This window comes from Carya illinoinensis, chromosome 7 (genome assembly GCF_018687715.1).
Source record: "Carya illinoinensis cultivar Pawnee chromosome 7, C.illinoinensisPawnee_v1, whole genome shotgun sequence".
NCBI lineage: Eukaryota > Viridiplantae > Streptophyta > Magnoliopsida > Fagales > Juglandaceae > Carya > Carya illinoinensis.
Window position 1 is genome coordinate 35126481 of NC_056758.1, and position 18227 is coordinate 35144707.

The window sequence follows — 18227 nt, forward strand, 5'->3', positions numbered from 1 at the left end:
GTGCCGTGAGAGAGAGAGAGAGAGAGAGAGAGAGAGAGAGAGAGAGAGAGAGAGAGAGGGGCGACGGCGTCTGATGAAGAGAGAAGAAAATCGAGGAAGAAGAAGGATACCCGGAGGACTTTAAACCTTATAATGAAACGACACCGTTTCATTAAGTTTTTTTTTTTTTTTTTTTTTTTTTTTTTTTTTTTAACTTTAGATATTAAACGAAGTCGTTTCACTTATTTAAGTGAAACGACGTCGTTTAAGTAATGTATAAATCAAAAATTATATACCTTATTAAGTCGGCCGGTTCAGCAGTTTGAATCAGGGTTAAACTGCTGCCGAACTGACGTTGATCGGTTTTGAAGAATATCTATCGTCCGCCGATCGGTTCATAGGCAGTTTCGGCCGGTTCCTAACGCGGCCGATCGGTTCTCGTCGGAGGCAGCCGGTGGCATCGGTTTCTGTACACCCCTAATTCAGCGTTTTACTTCTATTGGGATATTCTCATATGCCATAGCGTGCACCGTATGCTCATATTACACCTGGCGATTATGGTAAACTTTTTATTTATTTATTTATTTATTTTTATTTATTGGGTTGCTAAAAAAAAATATAGCTACTAAAAAATTAAATAAAATTAAGAAACAGTGGATTGCGCTTTACATAAGATACAAATAATACATATATCAAAATAAATAGGAAAAATTTTGTCAGTCTAAATCAAACCATTTTGTATTATATATAATAATAATTATACTTATCATCTTCAAGTAGAGAGAAATCGACTAAGCAAAATTCTAAAAAAAGGTTATTTCATGTATGCCTTACGAACGAATAAGTACTAGCATTCCAAATCATAAATGAAAAGTCCCATTTCATTTAGAGGTCTTCTAGGTACAGTCATGTTGGGTAAATGAGGGGGAGTCGGCCGATATATTTAATATAAAAAAATAGAAACAAACAAAAAAAAATATATCAGAGGCAAAGAATACAGATCTTAATTCATGTGGAACTCTTCTTCGGTTGGGACTGGGTCTTTGTCTTTGTGGCCTTCATCTTCAATGGTCTTCTTGAGCTTGTCTTTGTCTTCATTGTCTTCAAGTGAATGTGTCCGTAAGGAGCTGAGTCTGTCGTCTTTAAAGTGGTACTCTTCTTCAAGTAGTCTTCAGTTGATCTTTGAGAAGAATCTTTGAGAACCATCAAAGATTGATGGAGGGGTTCAAAATATATTAAATATTTTTTTTAATATATCGTCTCAAAGATTCTTCATTCCTTTCATTTCAAATGCACCAAACGAGGCAAGTAGGAACCATCTTCAACATATCCACGGTTTGCAAGTCGCCCCTTAATCCTCTCCATGCATAAAATTGATCCACAACTCCTCTAGCCATCACCCAAGCCAAACCAAACCCATAACTTTTTCTGGAATATTAGGAACATCATTCATTCCTTAGACAAAACAAAGGGTTCTTTGTAGAAGTAGAACTTTACTGTTTGGTTGCTGAGAAAGCGAGAGAGAAGGAGAAAAAAAGTAGAAATTTCCAGCAATATGTATGTGAAACTTTGATCTGCGCTAGGAATGGTCTGCGCTTTGTCTCTAGGATTTTTGTTGTCTTTATACATATAAAAAGCCCATTGATTGAGTTGAGAGAAGCCACTAAGTGTGTGGGAGAGAGAGGGAGTCTGTACAAGTCGAAGTTATAGACATAAAATGGTGCGCTTCATTTTTCACATCAGCGACGGTTCCCTTGCGGCTATACACGCTAACTGTATTTGGCTTTTTTCTTTCATTTAAGAGAAAAAAAAGTTATGGGAGAGTGCAATCGTGCAAGGGAGGAGGACATTTTTTGTCAAAACGATGTGTTTTTGTTTTTGTGAAACGATGCGTTTTGAAAAAAGCCTTCAACTCCTCCAGATTCTCCTATTTGCATTTTGGTGTTCATAAATTTGGCAAGGTTTTCTCTTCCTTTTAGGTCATTCTCCATCTTTACCCCTTCCTAAAGGGTCTCATGGGTCACCAAAACCGGACTCATTCTTCTCACTTGTTTGGGTGAAGATAAATCCTTTTGTGGGCGACGTCGATGCTTGAACTGTTGCCCAAAGCTGCATTTCCATAGATTGTTGGCTCTCTCTCTCTCTCTCTCTCTCTCTCTCTCTCTCTCTCTCTCTCTCTCTCTCTCTGCTTCCTAGAATTTTCCATCCAATATGACGATGATTTTGATTGCCACTTATTAAAGTGGGAATCATGCTTGGCTCTTTGGTGAGTGGTCCAAATATATTGATGTAAGTTTTGGACAAGTATTGATTTTTGAGTGCTAGATAATCTATTGTTGAATTGAGAAAAATATTTTCTTCTGTGAGTTGAAATTCTAAAGAGAATGAGATGCCAGGAAGCACCAGTCGGGAAAAAAAATTAAAAAAAAAATAATGCAACAAATGCAGTGGGGATCCAAATCTCCAACGTCCTTGACCCCCTAGAAATTCAATTGTGAAATTTCTATTAACTTTAGGAACCTCGTGAAAACCCCATAAGTTTTTACGAATCCATTAATCGTATAGGTTTTTGTTTAACTACATAGTTAGTGTTAGTATTTATTATGGTATCAGAAGTGTGTTTTTGATTATTGGAGACAGTTAGAAGTGTCAAAATATATTATGGTTTGTGCCATTAGACTCGGAGGGTTATTTAAAGTCTTATGGCACAATAACATTTTTTTCATATTTTCGGACAAAACGTCTGTTCAAAACTGTAGATATTATTGGATAAAAAGAAATATCTTGAGGTAATTTTCATGAATATTATTGGGTAAAAATATTTTGAGTTGATTTTTATAGATATTATTAGATAAAAATATCTTAAGTTGATTTTTTGTATATACTATTGGATAGAATATTATGAGATAATCTTTTATAGATATTTTGGGTAGGAGAAAACTACACTCAACTCTCAACTCCAGCCTCATCTCTTCCATATCTCATCCATAAATATCTCCAGCCACCTCTCCCCACGAAATTATCTTCATTTACACTTTCCATTGAAATAATATCAAACACTCTCTCTCGGACAGCTTTTAGGAGGTCTTTTGCACACCCATTTCGAAGCTTTTGTAAGTGTTTTATCATAAAGTATTCTTCATATAAGTTGTTCCTTTTTTAGTCTAGTTTACATGGATATCTTATTTACCCCATTTGAAGATCATTTGGTCAGTCAAATATTGTGTACACTATAGAAATGTCATTCTGGGAGATAAACTGGAGAATATGTTATAGTTTGGAGTTTTTGACCAAGCTAATGGATAGATATTGGTCCGAAATTTTTATGGAGTATTGTTAACATGTATATGTGACTATTGGTTGAGGATTTTTGCATGATTAAAGGTTTTGATGAAAGATTTTATTAGATTTAGAAACTTAGAAACTGGAAGAAGAAAAACAGTTTCTGTTTTGAGAAAGTTTAACTCTTTGGTGGTCTAAACCTATTCTAATGACTTTAATAATTTTATTGGAGGATCCTAAGTATCTTATATACATGTTATATTATTATTTTAAAGATATTTGATATTAGTTTCAAAGATATGAAATTTTATGCAAAGAGATATTCAAATAAGCCAAAGTGTGGATATTCTTGGCTAAATTTATGTTTTGGTTAATTTCTAACCATGTGATCTTGAATTAGAAGCTTATATATGTTTTAGGACATCTTTTTAAACCATGTGATGGTTTGGTTTGAAGATCATATAATTATAAGTCATAGATCAAGAGATTTATCAAAACTAGTTGAGGAAAAAGTTTCTGTTTTTGGACGAAGTGTAAAACCAAAAACTCCAAATGTTATTTTGTGATTTTGGTGACTTTAGTTCGATAATTTAAAGCATGGTTGATGTTAGGATGATATTATGAATATGGTAGAAGTAAGATTTAATTTTTGAAATTCTTGGAGATGTTTTGATTTAAGGTCAAAACTTGTGATTCAAGTGCTTGGATCTTTTTACAAAAAAGTTTGATGTTAATTATTAGCTTTTTCTAAATGGATGTTTTAAGTATGGTTTTGAACTTAGGATTGGAAGATGTTTGTTGCAAAATTTTGGTTTAAGCATGAGTTTTGAAGTTGGAAGGAATTGCAACAAAAATCAAGGGAAATGGCCTATGGATGTTTCGGCCATAGTGTGTTCTTCATAGTTGTGTTTTATTTTAAATTTTTCTGAATTGATATTTAAGTTTAGGACAAAATTTACATGAGGAATGTAAATTTTGGAAACTTTTGGAGTTAGTATGCAAAATCCTTAAGTTATGGGTAAAACGGTCATTTTCCCACATGTAGAGAGTAAAATGAAAATTTTACTCTTTAAGTTAGTATTTTCCATATTTCAAATTATTAGTGATTTAGTTCTAACTTTTAGAATCACTAATTACAGTTCCTCGTGGTCGCACTTGAAGTTTTATAAGAAACGCGGAGATGTGTAGAATACATGGGGCCACAACAACTGTGGAGTATGTATTTTTCATGTTAAGTCAAGTTTGTGTAGAATATATGAGGCCACAACAACTGTGGAGTATGTATTTACACTTAGAATACATGGGGCCACAACAACTGTGGAGTATGTATTTACACGTAGAATACATGGGGCTACAACAACTGTGGAGTATGTATTTTTCATGTTAAGTCAAGTTTCAAATCAAGTTCATGTAAAGTCAAGTTCAGTTCATGTTTCAATTTAAGTTATGTCAATTATGCTATGTTGTACGCCAAGTTATGTTTTAATTACTTATGAATTTGATTATGCATTTATGCTTTTACTGTCATCCATGCATCATTAGCTTGAGTGGAAGTTTTTTGTTAACTTACTGAGATTTGTAATCAAATCTCACTTTGTTAGTCCCAACTACAATTCCTCCCGAATGGTAAATCTTGTTACAGGACCTGAAGGAGAATCAAGAGCTGATCAACTAGACACAGTTGACTAAGCGACGGTGCGACGTCAATGTTAATATAGTAGTTAACGTAAATTACTACTTGTATAATGGAGTTGTATTTTTAGTACTTTTTGGATCATAACTATTTTGGACTAGTGTTGTGATCTATTCAATGGGTCTTTATGTATGAAGTATGTTTTAAGCATTTGGGATATTTTCAATTTGGTGCATAGTATTGCTAAAGAAAAAAATTATCCGCTGCGAATATTGCATAATGTTATATGCATGTTAGGAACATTGCATCTTATATGTCATGAACGGGGGCAGGTAACCTTGTGTTGCATGTCTTGACGCTTCAAATGTCTGTCCAATCCCAAACAGAATTTGGGGACGTCACACTATATATTATAGCTATACATTAAAGAATATAATAATATATTCATACTTAATATATATAGTTATACTTATAGTGATTTAGTTATTAACTTATTATAATTAATATAACTATATAAATTATAATAGTATTAGAATATTAATATAGCTATATATTAGTAATATTAGTTATGGTGAATCAATGATTTAGTATATAAGTATTAATTATAGTGATAATTATAACTGATAATATAGTAATAGTTTATTAACTTATTTATTATAACTAATAAGTTAATAGTGTATTATCAGTTATAATAAATAAGTTTATAACTATTAAATAATTTAATATATACACATACTATACTATGATATATATTACTATAATACTATTAGTCTATTAGTATATAGTAATAGTTATTAACTTATTTACTATAACTAATAATATACTATTAACATTTTTACTATAACCATTAAATAATTTAATATATATATACATATAGTATACTATGATATATATATATATATATATATATTAGTATAAATATAATATTATTAGTCTAATAGTATTAGTATAACTGTATAAGTATATTATATAGCTATATATTAGTATTAATTACAGTGATTAGAATACCTATATACTAGTATTAAATATTAATAGTAGATTATTAATATAGGTATACATTAGGATTACTTATAGTGATTTAGTATAACTATATTAGTATAACTGTATAAGTATAACAATATTACAATAGTCTATATCAAACTATTAGACTATTAGTAATTTAATTTTTTTTTTTTTATACCATATTAGACTATTAGTATTAGTATAAATATTAATATTAGTATATAATTATAAATATTAGTATTAGTTAATAATTATATAATTAATTTATATATAAATAATTATATTTTTATTATTATTTTATATTCGATCAGGTTCGGGATGGAAAACCCCTAGACCGGAATCAGACCGAACTCATTCGGTCCATTGAAATTTGGACCAAACCGAACTGGACCTATTTTGATCCGGTCCAAAAATAGCCGGTCCGGTCAGTTTTACAGATCTAAACTGGCCGAATCTCATCCCTAATTAAATATAACTAGATATCCGGCTTTATTAGTTTTTATTTTTAAAAAAGACTTTTTAAAACTTTTAAAAATGTTTTTACAACACTTTTTAAAAAAATTCAGATATAATGTGTAATACCCAGTTTTTTTTTAAATAGATATTTGAAATATATATATATTTTGGAAAATTCAAAAGGCAATTTTTTTTTTATAGGCCTTTATGTTTTTTATGTTTTTATACAAAATAAATAATAATACATCAACACACACTACATGCATGTTATATATTATATTGTTGTTTACATCACAATGCAAAATCTTAATTTATAAAAAATATAATAAATAATAATACATCATAACAATATCAAGATGTAACACTCAATGCTATCTGCCTCTAATATAAATTTATCCAAACTAATTGTTTCAGTTTACTTGGCAATTACTTAGTATAAGAATATTGTCAAAAGACTTCGGTCAAACCAACACAGAGCCATGTTCTCATGATATATGTTTTTGGAAAAAAAAAAAAAAAAAGATATTTTTAATTATATTAATATGACCACATTTCAAATATGATCTTTAAAAAAGCATATGAAACTAAAAGTTACAGATTTACGTTAATAAGTAATATTAGTGTTTGATTTAATTTACACTCCAAAAAATACAACATTAGTGCTTTATTTTCCTTTTATTCATTTTTTTAAAGTTCCAAATAATCGTATAGAGTTTTAGTGAATCTCATGGCGTCGAGGGTTTTAATGAAATTTAGCTTTAAAGATATGTTAATGAAAGTCTCTTACTTTCACGAAAAATTTATGGGACATCGTAAATTTGCACTAAATTTATGTTGTGCTGTGAATTTTTAGCAAAACATTTCTTCTAAGTGTGGTTTTGGATGTTAAGATGAAATTATTTTATTTGAATAGTAAAATAAAAAGAGATTATTTATTAATAGAAATGAAATAATTTATGAATAGTAATAAATTATTTGAGTTAATGCGTTTTATGAAGTTTTGAGAGATGAAAGATAAAAAGTTAAATAAAAATATTATAAAGTTAAAATATTATTAGAATATAATTTTTATATATTATTTTTGTTTTAAAATTTTAAAAAATTGAATTTTTTTTGTGTGTGTGTTTTTTTTTAAATAAAATCCGTTTACGGATAACTTGGTACATAATCAGATCTGTAATAACGTCCATATCGGATTTAATTTCATCTTACCTACGAGTCCAATCTAAAAGGATAACCATCCAAATTCACCTGAATTTCTTGGGGACCGCGTTGCACACTCCTAAATTATTTTTGAATTGTGTTTCACTCCAGAATTAACGATGGGAACCATAAACCTTGGACTCAGTTAAGGTCCTTTTGAACGAGATGGGCCTTTTTTAAAGTACCAATCCATCACAATTTTAAGGATAAAACAAGGTGTAAAAAAAATTACCAAAATTGCCAAATGCATGTATGCAACTCAAGCTAGCCTATAATCTGTTGTATTAATGAGGCCTCCCAAGTGAGGAAACGAAGACAAGTGGGCCATTCTTCAGTTGGCTACAGGTGAAGAGTCCCTCTCTTTTTTGCTGAATAAGTAGGGGGCCAAGCAGATCCATATAACCTAGAGCCTCCACCCACCGGATTCACCTTCAAAATATAGCAGCAGCAACAGAATTCTAGTGAAGTGGACGCGAAGAAAAGAAGCTCCCCCCGCCCCCCCTCCCCTCCATGATATAATATATCTGTCACCCCCTCTTCTTCGGCCAAATCACTCTTTCCCACACATCAACTCTCTCTCTCTCTCTCTCTCACACACACACACACACACAAATCGAAACAAAAAGAGCATCCTTGTTTCTGTCTTTCGTTCAACATCAATTCTACGCCTCTGTTCTCTGTCTCACTCCTTGAATGAATATGGATAAGGAAGACGGAGTTGGGGTTATGAAGAGGGTGGAGATTGACACGAGGGCACCCTTCAGGTCCGTCAAAGAGGCCGTGACATTGTTTGGCGAGAAAGTTCTAGCTGGGGAGCTCTATGCCAGCAAACTCAAAGAGGTGACCTTTCATTATTCACCATATTCGGTTTCGTAACTTAAATTGCTACAGTAATTTTGCTTGTAGATTGATATTTTTAGGCATACATTTGTTACCTTCAGAGTAAATATATATATATTAGTTGCTTTCTATTTGATATCCGGTAGTATATTATCTGGAGCGACAACATCTCACTCTCAATTCATTCCTCCCTTCCAAGAGATCTATTTGCATGAATGGTATTAGAATTTTTAAATATATTCAAATATTTATTATTATTCAGATTTTTTAAACCGATAGCAATTTATCATGAACATCATGAAGCAATTATTTTCTTTTTTATGTTATATTTGAAGAAACTTATGGATCTAACTCATTTCATAAAACCGGTTTAACAATAGAGTTTTGTTCATTGCTTATGAACATGCCCAAGACCTTGTTCACAGACAATGTAAAATTTATTCTTCAACACATTTCCTCACATGCATGCTAGTATATTTTCAGTTCCTCATTACGAGATTAGTAACGTGGACCCTCAATATTTGTCATGTGGCAGGTTCTGATATCATGAATAAACTTATGAGCCTAACTCATATTATAAAACTGATTCAACAATATATGTTTCTTCATTACTTATAAACATGTCTAAGACCTTGTCCATATCTACAGACAATGTTGAATTTATTTTCCAATAACATAATCACTTGATCAGCATATGCAATCAGTAGACTACACTCTTTTATATTTCTCTCTGCCTAACCTCTAGCTACTTGTTATTTTTTATGTACGGGGGGTGAGAATATTGCTACAGTTGTTGGCGTTTACTTCATCATCATGTGACGGAATAAAGGTGGCCAGATAAATATAATACTATGTTTGCATTAAAACTACACTTTCTAGCAACTTTATACTATTGTAATATAAGCTTTAATAGGGAATAAATCTCTTTCTTTGCAATGAATAGATACCAAGTCACCCAACACGCATTCTCCCTAGCTGTATAACATATTATATATGTAATTAAGATTACGGATTAATTAAAGGGGGTCACCATGCATCGAATACATAGCCATATGACTTGCGTCCAGTTTATTCCATTAAAAAATAGCCTCAAGTACTACTTCTATTTTACCTAAGGGCAATGCCAAGGCTATTGAGAGTATCCCGACACTACCCACAGATAAGTATTTTAATTTTGTAAGATTTTTTTAAGTTACTTTAATCATTTTTTGAAAAATAAAAAATAAAATCATAAACTCATTTAAAAAAAAAAAAACTTTTTTAATTATTAAGTAAAAAAAATACAATCGAGACAATTCCTCGGGAAAATGTCTCGGTGACCTTGGTTTTTTCTTTTTACTAAACTGTGTTAAACAAATAAGAAAATGAAGAACACTAAATATATATTGCTAATAAACTCCTTCCTCTATATATATATATGTATGTATGTATATTATCCAGTGGGCACATTGGTCTTGAATCCTGAAATAGTCCCACACATTGCATGCCCTCCATGTTTGATTGAGTGAATAGTTTCATATCAGAAATTACATTTTTTGTTTCACACTAAGTTGATTTGTTATATAGATGCACAGCGGAGGTAGCGAAAATGGGCATGGCCCTTCGAGGGTTGGAAATGTTGCATCTGAACTAGAGGAGACAAGACAAAGCCTCCAAAAAGCAAAAGAAGAAAGCATGATTATGGCAAATAGCCTATCTTATATGAAGGAAGAGCTTGAACGCACAAAGCATGAGCTCCAACAACTGAAGGAACGTGAATCCGAAAAACTGATGGAAGCAGAGTTTGTAGACGTCAAGTTTGTCGAGGACTCGACGAGATTTGAGGTCAAAAAACAAAATTCAGAAGACGAAGAAGACGAAGGAATAATGGAGTTCCAAAAGAAAAGATACGTGACTTTTGCAAATCCTCCCTCGTCAGCACAAGTTTTAATCCCACAAGGTGTAGAAAAACTTGAGAGACACCCTTCTATCAAGAAGAAGAAAAAGCCATTGATCCCTCTACTGGGAGGGATTTTTTCCAAGAAAAAAGGCAGCTCAGGAGGCGCATTGTCCCGAGTTCCATAGGTGCATTTCAAAATGTTCAGCATATAGTTTTTTGTGTTCCAACAATAATAATAATAATAATAATAATAATAATAATAATAATATGTGCTTTTTTATGTCGAGTTTTATTTCAATTTCTTCCTGCAATTCCAGCCAGTCAAGTTGGTCCAGAATGAAAGGAATTAGTTGTAAGTGGAGTATGAATGGTAGATGTTCAATGAGAGAGCCATGCAATAAAGTGCTGTCGGACGTACAAACCAATACTTTATTCTTCTTCATGTTCTTCGAGCCCTTCCTTTAATTCTCTTTTACAAAGATATTTATAATTATGAATTGTTTAAACACTATATAATTATTTTTAAAAAAAGTAAATAAAATATGAGATTTATATAAAAAAAATAAATTTTTTAATATTAAGCTTTATTTTTTTTCAAAATAATTATGTGGTATTTACGTACTTCATAGTTATATGTAGAATTATTTATTTTCTTTTCTACTCTTTTTTTTTTTTTTGTTCAAATTATGTACTCTTAACTCAAGATTGTGTGAGCAATTTGTTGAAAAGTGAAGAAAAGAGGGAATGGAAAGAACTGTTTTGCTCTATTCTCATTGAAAATGAAAAATGAATTCTCTCCATTCTCTGTACATTGAAGTCATATATATATTCACTGCCTATTGCAGCTGTCATTGCTAAAAAGGAATAAAAATGTACAAAATCTGCCAGCTATACAAATAACTAATTCTGATATATATGCATGAGTGTGAGTGCTATAGACAAAAGTTCCTGGAATGTCAGTCCTTGTGGTGCGTGGCTAAGGCATGGCAGCAGTATGTACAATCATCTCTGCTGCAGACTGTCCTCTGCCATCTCTTAGTACTATGCTGCCTCTTGGTGCTCCTGCATCCTCCTCAGTAAGGACTCGTTTATTTCCTTGAAGCTTCTTGGACGATTTCTGAGACTCCCCCTCAAGATGGGCATATATGTTGAGTATGCCCATCTTGGATAATAACAGATGGAAAGATGGTGTTGTCAAGGCTTTGGTGAGTATGTCTGCTACTTGAAATTTTGAAGGCACATGTATTGGTTTTATCACACCTGCCAGCACCTTTTCTCTAACAAAGTGACAATCTATTTCCACATGCTTAGTTCTCTCATGGAATATGGGATTTTTGGTTAGGTGTATTGCGGATTGGCTATCACAATATAAGAAAACAGGTTGTGAATGTTTAATGTTAAAGTCTTCTAAGAGAGCCTTCAACCAAATGATTTCACAACTAGTTTGAGCCAATGCTCTATATTCTGCTTCAGCAGATGATCTTGACACCACAATTTGTTTCTTTGACTTCCAACTAATCAAAGAGTCCCCTATAAACATGTAGAAACCAGTTATAGATCTCCTGGTTTCAGGGCATGCAGCCCAGTCTGAGTTACTATATCCTTTAAGGTGCAAGGAAGATTTTGATGAGAGGAAAATTCCTTGTCCTATCGAGCCTTTAAGGTACCTCAATATTCTGTGAGCTGTGTGGAGGTGAATGTGAGTGGGCTTATCCATAAATTGGCTTAGGATACCAACAGAGTAAGTGATGTCAGGCCTTGTGGTACTTAAATAGATCAACTTACCTATTAGTCTTCGATATCCAGTCACATCTGAGAGGTACTCACCAGAGGAATGTGACAATTTGAGGTTGGGTTCCATTGGAGTAGTCACAGCCTTACTCCCAAGTAGACCAGCACTTTCAATGATTTCTAAGGCATATTTTCTTTGACAAACATGAATGCCATTGTTTGATCTTGCAACTTCTAATCCCAAGAAGTATTTGAGCACCCCCAATTCTCGGATCTTAAATTGGTCATGAAGATGAGCTTTCACTGAATTGATTTCAGTCAAGCTATTACTTCCTAAGATGATATCATCTACATATACTAGAAGAGCAACAAAACCATCTTTGTTACTTCTAGTAAACAATGAATAATCTGCCTTTGATTGATGAAAACCAGTAGCAACAAGAGAGGCAGTGAACTTCTCATTCCATTGCCTTGAGGCTTGTTTCAAGCCATATAAAGATTTGTGAAGCTTACATACCATTTTCTGTCCTTGAGACTCCCCCTTAAGCTAAAATCCAGGTGGAAGGTCCATGTATATTTCCTCTTCGAGATCACCATGTAGGAAAGCATTATGAACATCTAATTGTTCTAAATGCCAACTATGGATCGCAACAAGAGCAAGGAACATTCTGACAGTTGTTATTTTTGCTACCGGGCTGAAGGTTTCTTGAAAGTCAAAGCCCTCTCTCTGAGTGTACCCCTTTACCACTAGTCTTGCCTTATGTTTGTCCACACTCCCATCTGATTTTAACTTGACTTTGAATACATATTTGCATCCAATTGATTTCTTGCCAAAAGGAAGGGAAGTAATGGACCAAGTACCATTATTTTCAAGGGCCTCAAGTTCATGACTGATAGCAGCTTGCCAATGGTCATGCATAACAGCCTCCTCATAAGTTTTGGGTTCAGATGTGAGGGTAAGGGATAAGGCATATTTTTGATGAGAATGAGAGAGGCTTGAGTATGAGAGTGATTGTTGTAAGGGATGGGCAGTGGAATAAGTAGATAAGGGATGAGGGATGGATGAAACAAGCTGACAGTGATATTCATGCAAGTATGAGGGTGGGTTTTTAATCTTATCTGATCTTCTAAGCTGTAAAGGTGGAGGGTTTAGAGGTGAAACAGGTGATAGTTGGGCAAGGACCTCAACTGGCTCAAGGTTGCTTGATTCAAGAGGAGGGAGTGAGCATGTAGGAGTGGAAGGAGGTGTATTGAGAGTTGGAGGGTCAGAGGATGGTTCTGTATATGGCTCTATGCTTTGTGAGTGAGGGTTTGATTGGTATGGAACAAAGTCAGGAAGGGCTGGAGGTAAAGTAAGAGAAGGATTGAGTGGAGATTCAGAGGATTCATTGACTGTTTTTGCAAAAGGAAATTCAGTTTCAATGAAAATGACATCTCGAGAGACAAAGCTAGTATGATTGGTGAGATCATATAGCTTGTAACCTTTAATCCCAACAGGATATCCAATAAAGATGCATTTCTTGGATCTGGGGTCAAGTTTGGTTCTACCTCTTTTGAGTGTGGAAACAAAACATTGGCAACCAAACACCCTTAGATGATCATAGGATGGTTGGGACTTGAATAACATTTCATATGGTGATTTTTTTGCAAGAAGTGGGGAAGGAATTCGATTGATAAGATGTGCTACTGTTAGAACAGCATCACCCCAAAATTTGGCTGGAAGGTTGGCTTGAAGGAGGAGTGCTCTAGCCACATTTAAGAGATGCTGTTGTTTTCTTTCTACCACTCCATTTTGTTGGGGTGTGTAGACAAAAGATTTTTGGTGAATTATTCCATGAGATTTGTAAAATTCTGGCATGTTAAATTCAAGTCCATTGTCAGTTCGAAGTTGTTTGATTTTGGTTTCAAATTGAGTGTTGATCATGATGATGAAAGATTGTAGAAGGGACTGAGTTTCAGACTTGAATTTCATGAGATATATCCATGTTGTTCTGCTGTAGTCATCTACTATGGTTAAGAAGTAGTGATGTCCATGTAATGAGGATTGAGAATATGGGCCCCAAATGTCAATATGAACAAGATCAAAAGTAGAATTTGTGGAGGTAACACTTGATTTAAAACATAGTCTTTTCTGTTTAGCTAGATAGCAGACAGTACAATGAGAATGACTAGGCAAGGAACTAATTACATTTGGACAAAGAGAATGAAGTAATTTCATTCTTTGATTAGACAAATGACCAAGTCTACAATGCCATACATCAAAATCTTGTCTATTACAAGCATTACAGATATGACTTTTGGAGGAAGTTGAAAAATCTTGAGTGAGCTTTTGACAAGGGCTGGAACTAAGGGGCCTTGGAAGCAGATAGTATAGGCCATGATGAACCTTAGCTAGTCCAATCGTCATCCATGAAGCAAGGTCCTGTATAAAACAGAAATTTTTCAAGAAAATTAGACAAAGAAGGGGATTGAGAATGAGTTTGCTCACAGATAACAAGTTGAAGCTGAAAGAAGGAACACAAAGTACTCCTGTGAGGGTGATAGACTCAGAAAGTTGCACATTGCCAATGTGGGTCACTGCAACTCGTGTACCATTGGGTAGTTGAACATGAGCATTGGTGTTTGAAGTGATGGAGGTGAAAAGATTTGGGGAACAGATTATGTGATCTGTGGCCCCGGTGTCAATTATCCATTGTGGTGAAGTTAAGTTTAAAGAATTATGTTTCAAAAAAGGAGGGAGATGATGTTGATGATGCTTTGTAGAAAAACAGGTATGTGAAATAGCAAATAAACACATACCTGCCATGTGTAATTGAGGGATATTAGGTGATGAACTGGATGAAAGAATTGAAGGAGCTTCTGTGGAGGTATGGTTTGACTGCTGTGCTGAACCATCTACTAGTGCCATCAACTTCTGAATTTGAGACTGAGTGAGAGATAATTGAGGTACTGTGAAGGAGTCCTTTGGCTCAATGGGAGAAATGACTTGATTAGCAGAATGTTGAGCTTGAGCATGGTTGGGAAACTGGCCTTGCTTGGGTTTAGTGAACTTGAAATTAGGAGGAAATCCAATCAACCTATAGCACTTTTCTCGAAGGTGGCCAGATTTTTCACAATAGCTGCAAGTCATATCTGGTTTGTCTTTCTTTTTGAATGAGATATTGTGAGAAACTGCCATAGCTGAGGACTCAGCAGAAGGATGCATCATGACTCGAGTTTGCCTTTGTCTTTCTTCCTGTAAAATCAAGGAGAAAGTCTTATCAAGTGAGGGAATGGGGCTCATTAGTATTATCAGTCCTCGAATACTTTCATATGAGTCATTGAGTCCCATGAGGAATTTAAAAACATAGTCAGCCTGCTGAGTTTCACCAACTGTAGTAAGTGCTTTGCAGGTGCAGTGACCACAAGAGCAGTATGGTGATGGCCTATAGTTATTGAGCTCCTCCCAAATGCCATTGAGATGAGTGAAATATTCACTCACAGATTGTGTGCCTTGTATGAGTGTGCTAAGCTGCTGTTGCAGTTGGTAAATCCTCACTGAATCTGGTTGAGAAAAACGTGTGTGGAGTTTATTCCACACTGTTTTGGCTGAACTTATATAAAAGACATTGGAGGCTATCTCCTTAGTGATAGAATTAAGGATCCAAGATAATATAATGTTGTTGCAGCGCATCCATGGTATGTATAGAGGGTCATCATGAGATGGAGTGGGGATGCTTCCATCAAGGAAGCCAAGCTTATTTTTGATGGAAATAGCAAGAGTGAAGGATCTCTGCCATGATAAAAAGTTGGGTCCTGAAAGAGGTGGTGAAATAACCACAGTGTGGGAGTTATCACTGTGGTGTATGTAGAATGGGCTGTTTGGATTGTCTGATAGTGAAAAGGGATTGTGGTGAGGGATGGTTTCTGTTTCTGTATCATCATCTGTCATGGTGATGAAAAGGGAAACTGTGAAAGATGGGTGAGAAACTGAATTCTACAAATATTTCTAAGAATGAAAGAAAATTGCAGAGGGATTGATGAGTTGAGGCTCGACCTAGGCTCTTGATACCATGTTGAAAAGTGAAGAAAAGAGGGAATGGAAAGAACTGTTTTGCTCTATTCTCATTGAAAATGAAAAATGAATTCTCTCCATTCTCTGTACATTGAAGTCATATATATATATTCACTGCCTATTGCAGCTGTCATTGCTAAAAAGGAATAAAAATGTACAAAATCTGCCAGCTATACAAATAACTAATTCTGATATATATGCATGAGTGTGAGTGCTATAGACAAAAGTTCCTGGAATGTCAGTCCTTGTGGTGCGTGGCTAAGGCATGGCAGCAGTATGTACAATCATCTCTGTTGCAGACTGTCCTCTGCCATCTCTTAGTGCTATGCTGCCTCTTGGTGCTCCTGCATCCTCCTCAGTAAGTACTCGTTTATTTCCTTGAAGCTTCTTGGATGATTTCTGAGACAATTACTTGATCCAAATTTCAATCTGTCTAAGCCACTTGATGGGTTAAGCATGGTTGATTTTTTTTTGTTTTTTGGTAAAATTATTATTTTAATAATAAACTTTATTAATTAAAAACATAGTATCGAGTAGTACGCGCCATTGTATACAATTATTTATGTATGATATGTTTTAGGATTTTGAAATTGCTATACATTATACTTATTTCTATCTTATAATTATAATGATGTGGCATTAATCATTTATTATTAAATTTATTATTTAAATAATAAGAATTGATGTAATTATTGATAAATAACATCACATCTATAATGAAAATTGAATAAAAGTGAAGTGTACAGCATATCCAGATAAAATAAAGTGGACTTTTCAAATAATTCCAGATTATTGTAAGGGCCGTCGCAACGTATCTTTTCGATGAAGTATAACCTTTTGAGAAGGGAAAATTTACGAGCTCTCTCTCTTCTGCGTCTATCACAAAATTGAACCCTTTTTGGGGTGTTTTCGGGGTGGTGGCCCAGCCCAATAACTTCAAACGGTCCCAAATGTAGAATAGAGTACCATCAATACCGATCCAAGAGTCGCAAAGACCTTTCATAAGTGACCGCGTAAATAGGCCGGAGATAAGAGTAGCCCACCGAAAGGCCCAGTGACAAGTCATAAACCTAACAATTTCTGCAAAATTTGGCAAGAAATATACGAGGCAACCAACAAATAAATTTTATTTATTTATTATTATTATTTTTTGTAGTGGCCTTTTTTTTTTTTTTTTGGTCACCACAATTGTTGCTGGAGACATTGTCCTCTTGATCCTGGCCTGTTTAGGTTTGTCTGAATCAAAACAAAATAGTTACGTACTGAGGATCTAATACTCTTGGACCCTCTCCCATATAATCGATTCATGAGCTCAAGCCCACATGAGCATGCACCAGGTGGAGGAGAAGCCGAAGATGAAAGAACATGCACGTACGAGATACTAAAACATCGATCAGTTTGCAAAGTGAGTCAAGTGACATGATAGCAAACATGAGCGCTATATATGTATCAATTATATATAGGTCAAGATCCGAGAAAAGAAGATTATATAGGTAAGGAATAAAACAGGACAGCACTGAACTCTATCCCGGCCTCATGTTTTCATGCTTCTTCCGCATATCTAAATGTGCTTAGAATCCAGAGAAAGCACGAAAAGAGACCAAGAAAAGCAAAACTGAAACATTGGTAAACATGATATATATCATTAAAGTATGTCAAATCTGACCATCGGATTTACGACCGTCTAAAATCCCGTCCTACGACGATTTGTTGAAGAACTCAATACAGTCGGCGATGGCCGCATTGTAATGGGAGTGAGACGAGTAATAGGAGCTGCATGAAGTCTTTGGCAGCTCAGATATGTATGTGTCGCAGTTCTTTTGCCTCGCTGCCATTCCGGATGCAGCTAAAGACCCGCGAGAAGGGAGTGAGAATAAAAGTCGCATGAGAATCTTTCGGAAACGATTAAAGAGCTTCATCTCTGAAAAGTTGAACTTGGGAGAGACAGTCCTAGCCCGTTCAGGAAGAGCTTCACGACCACTTAGTAATTGAACGACAAATCTCTCTCTTTGAGGTATGTGCATTGTATTAATCTCCCTTTGACGCCTCCGGGAAGGGTAATGCATGCTATGATGGGTGTCGTTTGGTTGTTAGGATATAAAAGCGGTGAGATTTTCGAAGCATGAGTTTTATTTTATTTTATTTTATTTTTTTCAGAAATTATCTAT

General features: G+C 34.3%; 2 protein-coding genes across 2 annotated transcripts; one reads left to right on the forward strand and one right to left on the reverse strand.

Annotated features, from left to right (window-relative positions):
* Window positions 1–8066: 8066 nt before the first annotated feature.
* On the forward strand, window positions 8067–10699 carry LOC122315282 (WEB family protein At1g75720-like). The gene is made up of 2 exons (XM_043131110.1): window positions 8067–8395; window positions 9962–10699. The coding sequence occupies exons 1-2, from the start codon at window positions 8249–8251 to the stop codon at window positions 10457–10459; spliced, it is 645 nt and encodes a 214-aa protein (XP_042987044.1). The 5' UTR covers window positions 8067–8248; the 3' UTR covers window positions 10460–10699.
* A 551-nt stretch (window positions 10700–11250) lies between these two features.
* Window positions 11251–12525, reverse strand: LOC122316363 (uncharacterized mitochondrial protein AtMg00810-like). Its single transcript, XM_043132890.1, has one exon. The coding sequence runs from the start codon at window positions 12523–12525 to the stop codon at window positions 11251–11253; it is 1275 nt and encodes a 424-aa protein (XP_042988824.1).
* Between the last annotated feature and the right edge of the window lie 5702 nt (window positions 12526–18227).

Coding starts and splice junctions, on each gene's coding strand:
- LOC122315282 (XM_043131110.1), top strand. CDS start 8,249: ATGAATATGGATAAGGAAGACGGAGTTGGGGTTATGAAGAGGGTGGAG. Junction 8,396..9,961: donor ATGCCAGCAAACTCAAAGAG/GTGACCTTTCAT, acceptor TTTGTTATATAG/ATGCACAGCGGAGGTAGCGA.
- LOC122316363 (XM_043132890.1), bottom strand. CDS start 12,525: ATGGTATGTAAGCTTCACAAATCTTTATATGGCTTGAAACAAGCCTCA.